This window comes from Impatiens glandulifera, chromosome 1, assembly GCF_907164915.1.
Source record: "Impatiens glandulifera chromosome 1, dImpGla2.1, whole genome shotgun sequence".
Taxonomy (NCBI): domain Eukaryota; kingdom Viridiplantae; phylum Streptophyta; class Magnoliopsida; order Ericales; family Balsaminaceae; genus Impatiens; species Impatiens glandulifera.
This window is the reverse complement of record NC_061862.1, coordinates 87,465,159-87,474,894: the sequence shown is the minus strand read 5'-3', so window position 1 is coordinate 87,474,894 and position 9,736 is coordinate 87,465,159. Positions and strand designations below refer to the sequence as shown.

The 9,736-nt window shown below is 34.7% G+C and overlaps 1 protein-coding gene across 1 annotated transcript; it reads left to right on the top strand.

Moving 5' to 3' along the window:
* Positions 1 to 3,538: 3,538 nt before the first annotated feature.
* LOC124922063 lies at positions 3,539 to 9,124 on the top strand. The gene is made up of 10 exons (XM_047462789.1): positions 3,539 to 3,741; positions 3,844 to 4,078; positions 5,306 to 5,407; positions 5,491 to 5,663; positions 5,774 to 5,907; positions 6,004 to 6,181; positions 6,800 to 7,370; positions 7,926 to 8,038; positions 8,389 to 8,632; positions 8,719 to 9,124. The coding sequence occupies exons 1-10, from the start codon at positions 3,680 to 3,682 to the stop codon at positions 8,959 to 8,961; spliced, it is 2,055 nt and encodes a 684-aa protein (XP_047318745.1). The 5' UTR covers positions 3,539 to 3,679; the 3' UTR covers positions 8,962 to 9,124.
* The last annotated feature ends 612 nt before the right edge of the window (positions 9,125 to 9,736 follow it).

Sequence of the window (9,736 nt, the reverse complement as noted above, 5' to 3'; positions counted from 1 at the left end):
CATACTCCTCATCCGTTCCAACATTGTTCTGTTCATCCTCTATGCCACACCATTTTGTTGTGGAGTCTTGGACACAGTCTGTTCATGTCGAATACCCTGCTCTTTGCAATAATCATCAAATGAGCCTATGTACTCTCCCCCGTTATCTGACCGCACCCTCATCAGTTTTCTTTATGTCTCTCTTTCAACCAGCTTGTGAAAGACCTCAAACTTTGTTGCAACCTCATCCTTGGACTTTATAGCATAGGCCCAAACTTTCCTAGATGCATCATCTATGAAGGTTACAAAATAGGAAGCACCACCTATGGATTTAATCTTTATAGGACCACAAACATCTATATGGACCAGTTCAAGGACATTCTTTTTCAGTTCCACTTTCGACTTACTGAAGGAGACTCTGTTCTGCTTACCCTTCAAGCAATGCTCACAATTTTCAAGATGAACATCTTTGAGATTCAGAAACTCATTCCTCTTGATCAAAACATTCAGCCCCTTTTCACTAATGTGACCTAGTCTCTTGTGCCACAACTCAGAGGATGACTCCATCAAAACAGAATATGCTGCATCATTGACAATTTTCAAATTTGTCTTGTATAATGAACAACATTTCTTACCTCGTGCAACAATCAATGAACCCTTGATTAGCTTCCATGCTCCACCATTGAAAACATTATGGTAGCCTCCATCATCGAGCTTACCTGCTGAAATCAAATTCATTCTCAAATCAGGAACATGTCTTACATCTCTCAAATGTCAGGAAACAGCCCATGTTTGTCTCGATTCTAACATCACCAAGACCAACTATCTTGGACACACCACTGTTACCCATGCGAACCTCGCCATAATCACCAGCTTTGTAGGACTGGAAGTAACCTTTGTGTGGAGTAATATGGAATGAGGCACCTGTGTCAACAATACATGATGTTTCATTTGAAGATGTGCTAAGACAGGAGTCTTGACAGTTAGAAGCATATGTCAGTTCACCATCTGAAGCATAAACATATGTATCTGCACTCTGTTCTTTCTTTTCTCTGGGCTTCACTGTATCCTTCGCTTTATCATTTTTAAATTTCTAGCACTCGTTTTTCCAGTGACCCATTTTGCCACAATAATGGCAAGCACCATCCTTCTTTAGAGCTTTAGACTTGCTTCTAGACTTGCCCCTGCTCGAACCACTTCTATTATCCTTTGATCTTCCTCTATCAGTCACCAACATATCAGACTTAGAAGTTTTATCCCCCTTTCGATTCTCCTCATCAAGTAAGGAACTGGTGACAAATGCTATGTTGACTTTACCATTTGGTGCTGAGTTGCTGAGAGTGATAATAAGTGTCTCCCAACTTGCAGGCAAAGATCCAAGGACTAAAAGTGCTTGCACCTCATCATCAAAGTTTATCTTCATATTACTCAACTGATTCAAAATATTTTGAAATTCATTCAAGTGCTCAGCAATTGATTTATTATCAATATACTTCAGATTCACCAGTCTTCGTATCAGTGTTGCTTTATTCCCTGCTGACCTCTCAGCATAGAGAGCTTCAAGTTTGCTCTACACACCATACGCCGTAGTCTCGTTCTCAACATGGTGCACAACATTTACACCAACCCATGAACGAATAAAGCTGCAGGCCTTTCTATCTGTCTTTTTCCAATCAGCCTTTTTTGTTGTCTCAGGTCTAACACCCTCATTTTCAATTGCTTCATTCAAATCATCTAAAACTAATAGATCATTAATCATCAGTTTCCATTGCCTGTAGTTTGTACCATTCAGACTCACCATATCAGGTCTAGATTTCCCCATTATTACTGCCTTAACAACTGGCAAAAACCCCAGCAAAGAAACCAGTTGATCTCCTCTTTGAATTTCGTCAAGTAACCAACAGAGCACTTTACTCCAATATTAAAATAGATAACCAATCAATACTGCTCTGATACCACTGTTGGGTTTTGCAACAGCAAAACTACGGATCTTCTTAGAAATCAAACATGCCCTGCTCTCAAATGAAAGAAGTGATTACACTAGGAATGATTGGACTACTCCACAATCAAAAGCTCCCCCAATCTTTCTCTCTGGATCAGCCAAAGAACAAGAAGAAGAATGAAACCAGAAAACCCTAGATCTGTAATTCACTCTCTCTCAACCTTACTATGTTATGAGAAAAATACCCAAAAAAAGTATTTATACTCTAACCCGTTTTCATAACAGAAAACCCTGACTCGTTTACCCGGAATTTAAGAACCCGCCCGCAATGGCAAGGAACACCTCAACAATTCTCCCCCTTTCGATCCATGAGAGAATGTTGCTATAAACATTCATCATCGTGACGCTCATGCCAAAACCATTCCGGCTTTGGCACAACATATCTAATGTTTGCCTCTTGGCAAGCCCTTTGTCATCATATCTGACTCGTTCTCATCTGTATGCACTTTCTACAAGTATAACTCCTTCTTCTCGAGCACTTCACGGATCCAATGGTACCTTCTTTGGATGTGTTTTGAACGTGAATGGAAACTTGGATTCTTGCTCACATGTATAGCACTTTGTGAGTCACTAAACACCACAAATCTGTCTTGTGTATGGTCTATTTCTTTCAATAATTCTTTCATCCATCTCATTTTCCTTACAACATTCAGTAATGGCAATATATTCAGCTTCTGTAGTAGACAAAGCAATACATTTCTGTAGACGAGACTGCCATGATACAGCTCCTCCTCCAAAAGTAAACAAATACCCTGAAGTTGATCTCATTGTGTCAATATCACCACTCATGTCTGAATCAGAAAACCCTTCAACATGTGGGTTTTCAGTACCATAAAATAAAGCGTATTTGGAGGTCCCTCGAAGATATCTCATTAGCCACTTAACTGCTTCTCAGTGTGTCTTACCGGGATTTGAAAGGAAACGACTAAGTACTCCAACTGCATAAGTTATATCCGGTCTTGTACAGACCATTGCATACATCATCAACTTTCAGTGGTTTGTTTGTTGCTTATATCCTCTAATTGTGTTGGTAATCCTTTTTGAGTTAGTGCTCGTCTTTTTCTTAGCAACAAAGGAGACGAAAATATCAAATTTTGAGTTAATTTTCATTGTTTTCAATAATGAGTTATACGAGTTTCTTACTATTTCAGTCATATATATATTTAATTATAATTTGACACGAATTCTTTCAAAACATTGTGCTAAGTATTATTACAATTGTTATTAATAATATTTAGTAAAGATTTTTCTTATACCGTCTCATTTGTTCGTTATATATGCAAAATTTATATTATAGATTATCAATTATTTTTGTGATGATCTCTTTTAGGTTTTGTTTTTGTAATATTATTAATTAATTTATTATATGCATATGCTTAAGCGGTTACATAGACATTACTGTAAAAGAATGGAAGAATGTAAAATGAAAATAATCGTTTATCTTCTCTTGATATGAAGAAGAATTTCTTACAATGGCGGTTTGATTTGGGAATGATGGACACGACGTTCAAGCCGAACAAATAGGGGCCGGCCAGGTGGTCAGTTATCACATATGCTGCATGGCTTCCAAGTGGCAGCAGCTGTAAACGGCACATCCAATCTTCCCTTCGTGAGAGAGAAAAACAAAGATCAGTATCGGCCTTTTGAATACTCGCCAAGATTCAATCATCATCATCATCATCTTTGCTCGCTGCAATCATGACGACGAAGAACAAACCTCTTTCCTCCATCGCAAACGACGTTCTCAATGAATGTGCACAGTAATTAATTCTCTATTTCCTTTTCTTCATTTTGACACTCCGATCTCGACGACGACGAACGATTTCTCATGAGCATATTATTATTATTTTTTTGATTCGTAGGAAGCTAGATACTTCACTTGATGAATTGGTTACAGAATTCGAGAAGATATGGAAGCCGGAGTTGGATGACTATTCGAGGAAATTGATTGAGTATTGTTGCTCAAAGGCTTTATGTGTTATGTGCCCTGAGATAGAAGAAAGGATTGACGATGGCTCATTTGGAAGGTTCACTTTTAACATCATGCTGGCTTGGGAGACACCTTCTGCTGCTGCTGATGATGAAGAATCCAACTCGGTAAGCCTATAAGATGGTTAATTATTCATCCAATACATACGCCTATAGGAATTGTAACTAAAAGTTACCCTAATCTGATCTGATTTCCAACCAGAAGGTTTCATCAGTGTTACAAAGAGTTGAGACTGATTAAGTAAACATAAATTAAGTACTGATAATTTCTTACTAAATAGTAAGAACCATGTATGTTCACAATAATCAAAGTTAATTTCAATTTTAGTACCTACTTTTAGTTATGTTTAATGAGTTAAGTGATTTATGGATGTTTGTTATCAAAGCAGCTTCATTAGGAAAATAGATAGGTTAAATTATTCAAGTATAACCTTATCTAAGTAACACTGTGCCTGTCTTACTCTAAAATTCACTATTGATCAGATTTAAGGCTCCCATGTTGGGACACAAAAGTGTTAATATTTTTTTCAGATGTTTGTGCAGTTTAAGAGATAGATTCATGGATATTGAATTGCAGTTATCTTGTAGAAAAAAATGATAGATGCACAGTCGGTTCATGTAACATCAACAATGGATTAAGAGATAGAAATCTGCTTTGGTATTTAATAGGTTCATCATATTGCAAGAAATCATGAGGATTTCCTATTATGATGAAGTACAATATCATTAACTTACTGTCAGACTGCTGTCAAAATCTGGTTTCAAATGATCGCACCTGATGTACATCTCTAATAAAAGCCGATGCTTTTCAAAAAAAGAACAGTTCCGATTGTATAGTATCCACGATCGATCTGGATGAAGCCTAGGTGGACAGAATAGAGGTGCCAATTCTTGAAATGATTGTGAAAGAATGCCTTATAATCCAATTAGTCTTACACATCCTTCATGCACTCTGATGATTTTGTAGAACAGGTTTAGATGATAAAACATTCCCATAGTTCAAAATAAATTCATGAAATAAGAAGACAAATTGATGTTATCTGGAAACTGTTATATTGTCACAAGAAAAATCTCCAAAGTGGAACTGAAAATGATATTTTTTTTCTCTCTTTTGGTATAAGATTGTTTAGATGATGATCCAAGGCATAGTGTAATATTTTTTGTTTCATTTGGTATAAAATCATGATCCAAATTATTTTGTAGATGATTGTGATTTTATTATAAAACATAACAAATGTAGATTTTTCCTGATCGTGATAAAAAATCATCATTCCAAATAGGCATGTATCAAGCTTCTCTCTTGGCCTTATGTCCAGTTTTGGTTCATGTATGCAGGAGAGCATATCAAAGGAGAAAAATGATGGTACAACTACAGAAATGATGCAAGAAGATGAAGACGAGACTGCACTGTTCTATTCTGACATCATGCCACTGCTTGTAATAAATTTCTGTCCTATCGAAGTTTGCTAGACAGCATATTTGAATGGTTGTCTTAAAATGAATATTTACTGTTATTTTAGGTTGACCACAAGGCAAGCGTTGGAGAAGATTCATTTGTCTGGCTGGGGACACTAGTTCCATTGCCAGTGGATGTGATTAATGGTAGATTTACATTTGATACCTTGACAGCAGTAACATCCAACAATAGACTCCACTTTCCTGCATATGATAAGTACTTGAAAGAAATTGACAAGTAATTACTACTTATTCTCATTTAAAAATATTCCAATCTTTTTTTGTTATGTTACTTGAGTAGAAAATCTGCATCCATGAATCCAAATATATTTTCCTTTTCATTGTCAGATGCTTCAAACATTTGCAAAACCAAGATGCTCCAACAGGTGTTGAATTAGCTGATGATGAATTTATACTGCATGTTGAGGGAACAGCAAGCTCACAAAGAGTTATACGTCACATTGGAGGGACCAGTTGGCCTGGTTTGATCATTTAACATTTGTCCGTTCAACTTCTAATATTTTGTTTTGTTTTTCTTATACTATTCTGATAGATTTCATCCTGATGTGAAATTATAGGTAGGCTCACCATGACCAACTATGCTTTGTACTTTGAAGCTTCGGGAGTGATATCTTATGATACTGCTCTAAAACTTGACCTTTCAAAGGACATCGAGCATAGTGTGAAGACAGCAGCAACAGGCCCGTGGGGTGCTCCCCTTTTTGATAAGGCTATGGTCTATGAATCCACAGATTTGTAAGCATTTGGTGTCTCATTTCTTAATTGATAGACAACCCACATCCATCCGTGTTTAAATGGTTTATATGTTAAATTTTCTTTGGATTATAAAGCATGAAAAGTCTGTAAATATCAACCCTTTTTAGTGTCATATAATAGTGTATTTGGAACTAGCATTTTGTTACAATCTTTGTCACGATCTGATTGGAAGATTGCGAAAATTAAAATTGCAACTGTTATTTTTATCAGTATATTTTATCATTATCTAATTAAGTTTTTTATCATTATGGAAATTATAGTGTAATTTTTGTTGCTTCTTTTGGTATTTTTTTTTATCATGATCCAAATTATAGTGTAATATCTTTTTTGCTTCATTTTTATAGAGAAATTTTTCTAAGTCATCATCAAATTATAACTCAGAATGATTGTGATTTTGGGAAAATATATTCAATCTAAATTTTCTAGATGATGATCAACATGAAAAATAGTATAAATGCTTCATTGGTATAGAGAATGATATGATCAAATTATCTTTTAGATCATTGTATTCATTTTGGAAACATTGGTAACGAATCAGCGGCCAGTATGTATCAAATAGTATTGACATTTGTTCCTAAAGAACATGTATTCTTTCAGGGAAGAAGGTGTCCTGCTGGAGTTTCCCGAAATAGCAAGCTCAACTAGGCGTGATCACTGGTTAGCATTGACCAGAGAGATAATGTTGTTGCATCAGTTCTTATCTAGGTACAAAGTTAATTCACATGACCAGTCATGGGAAATGCATTCAAGGACCATAATGGGTATCATAAGGCTGCACGCAGCCAGAGAAATGCTTAGAATACGACCACCCGAGCCTAAAAGTTTCTTAATATTTGCACTTTATGAAGAATTGCCCAAAGGGGATTATGTTCTACAACAGCTTTCTGAGAGTTTGAAAAAGGTTGATCTCAGTCACCCATGCAGTGCCAGCTCAATTTTAAGGAATATGAATGTCACTCCAGCTGCTGTTCTTAGTTCAAAGGCACTTGGAGAAGGAAAGCAAACCATTGGTGAAAGGGAAAGTGTAAGTGGACAATCCGAAGATATATCTCCACTGGAGGCTGCTATTCATGAATCTAGAGAAGAAGCTAGAGAAATCAATGTTGCCAAAGCTACGGCTGAAGAATTAAAAGAGGAAGGGATAAGTGATAGTGTCCAAGTTCTTCTGGTAAGTTTTGAGATTTTTTATGACTTGATTGATGTGGGTTATTTTTAGATTAATTTCAAATATCCTACTATCCAATTAACAATCATCCAATTTTTTATTTTACTCTATATATAATTTTATGACCTGATTTTCATAACTTACACCAATCAAACAAGGTTATCTGGAAATAACCGCTTGGTTATTCAAATAAGCCTAGATCAAACAAATCCTAAGGTGTTCTTCATATAGGAGCTTGTTTGATGTGGGTTATATGTGGTTATTTCCAAATAATCAACTCATTAATCCAAATCATCAACTAAAATACCAAAATCACCCTTTTTTTTAAAAAATAAAATAAAATTATTTTATATTTACATTTCTAATGCTTTTTACTCGAATAACCCAAAATAACCTGTTTTTTCATGACCTGCATCAAACGAGGTTATTTGAAAATAACCACAGATTAAACAATGTCTAGGTTCATAATAACGAATTACAAAATCTCGTCACTGTCAATTTGCTACATGCAATTGCTGATATTTGTTTTTAACTTTAATACTTTGGTGTATTTTGTAGGAACTATTGAAGCCTTCTAAAGGTGTCCTAGACCAGTTGCAAGAAGTGCTTACATGGCAAAGGCCTGTAGTTTCTGTTGTCGTGATTACAACTTTATTGCTGATCATATACAAGTGAGTTCCTTCACTTATCTATATTCCTTTTGTTGGAAAATATTGCTACACATATGAAGATTAAATTTAACTTATTATAATAAATTGTGAAAATTTGACTAAGGCGTACAAAGAATTGTCCTCAACATTTCTTTTAAGATGGTAATTGTATCATTTACATAAAAAATATTGAGAGCACAAAAAGTTTACTCTCATCCCTGAAAAGATCATTATTTCTTTAACATTTATTTGAACCAGTCTTCTTTTTAACTAGTCGGGTTCTGATCGATTCAACAAAGAATCAACAGTTTCATTCCATTAGCTATTCACTGAAACACTGAAACAAACATAAAATGCTATATTATTGTCAGAGAATGGGCAGGGGAAGCTATAGCAGGTTTATTATTTTGGGGAGTGGCCAGAATTATCCAGACAAAACGAAAGATGGAAGAAGAAATACCAGACAAGATTGTAGTTTGCACTGCCTCTGATCAGACAACAATGGAGAGCATAGTATCTGCACAGCATGGTCTAAGATCTGCTTATGACATGGTGCAGATGGCAAACATAGTCATTCTTAAGATTCATTCCATACTTATCTGGAAAGCCCCCAAGGTACTTTCTTACCCTTCTTTTTACATGACTTATTTCGGGTTCTATGGTTTTGTGATTTGGTATTTGTTTTTTGTTTTTTTTGACAGCATACAATCCATGTTATAGTGGCAATGATAGCAGCAGCATGTTTACTGGTATTGGTTCCATTCAAGTATTTCTTAATGGCACTCATCCTGATATGCTTCATGTCTTCGATTGAGCCAACAAAGAAGAAACATAGCGGTGGAAACAAACAAGGCGGAAATCGTAGGCTAAAGGAATGGTGGGATTCCATTCCTGTTATTGGCGTTGAATTAGTTGACGAGGTTCCAACTCAAGCTAATAAGTAAGTAATACTGTTATTGTTGTTCATTGTCATAAAAACAGTTAGGACTAGTAACCGGTGTTGTAAATTTAATAATAAACGTGACTTTTACTGTTATAATATGTGTATGTAAATTATGCTCTTAATGTGTGAACAATAAAAAAAAAGTTAGTTTTTCTTTGTATTCAAAACTTTAATTTATAGTTTAGTTAACCACATAGTGAAAGTAATATTTAAGAGATTCAAGTTTTATATTTATTGTCTTATCTTACTCAATTGAACTAACAATGATCTCAAAAAAATAAATTATTTGTTCAATTTATATTCTTTAGGTTTAAATTTAAGTCATTTTTATCAAATTTTAAGTTATGTCTTATGTTTTTTTTGAAAAAAGTTATTTCATAAATTTGAGATGAATTTTATAAGGACCTTTTTGTTTTATTTCTATATATAAATTTAAATTTGTTTATTTATTAAATATTTTTTACTGTTTAAGTTAATTATAATTTGTTAGTAAATAAAAAAAATTATTATACCCACGAAAATAACTTATGAGATAAAAAGTGGAAGACATATTTTTTTTTAATTAATCTGTCTACAGTGTCTTTGATAGTTAAAAATCGAAACTTTTTTTTTCACAGACTATTTTTTTTTCTCGTAATTTGTTTTAATGACTGCGGTTTCGATTTTTCTATCGAGTACCAAAACCGATCGGATCCTACCCACCAAAATGCAAAATAAATACTCAAATCCATTCAATTTCTTAACATTGAGCCCCACTGTCATGCCTATATGTGTGG

What these genes read in the sequence shown, in the direction of transcription:
- LOC124922063 (XM_047462789.1), top strand. Translation starts at nt 3,680, where the DNA reads ATGACGACGAAGAACAAACCTCTTTCCTCCATCGCAAACGACGTTCTC. An exon ending in GTCTATGAATCCACAGATTT is followed by an intron (nt 6,182 to 6,799) that starts GTAAGCATTTGG and finishes GTATTCTTTCAG; the next exon opens with GGAAGAAGGTGTCCTGCTGG. An exon ending in ATAGTGTCCAAGTTCTTCTG is followed by an intron (nt 7,371 to 7,925) that starts GTAAGTTTTGAG and finishes TGTATTTTGTAG; the next exon opens with GAACTATTGAAGCCTTCTAA.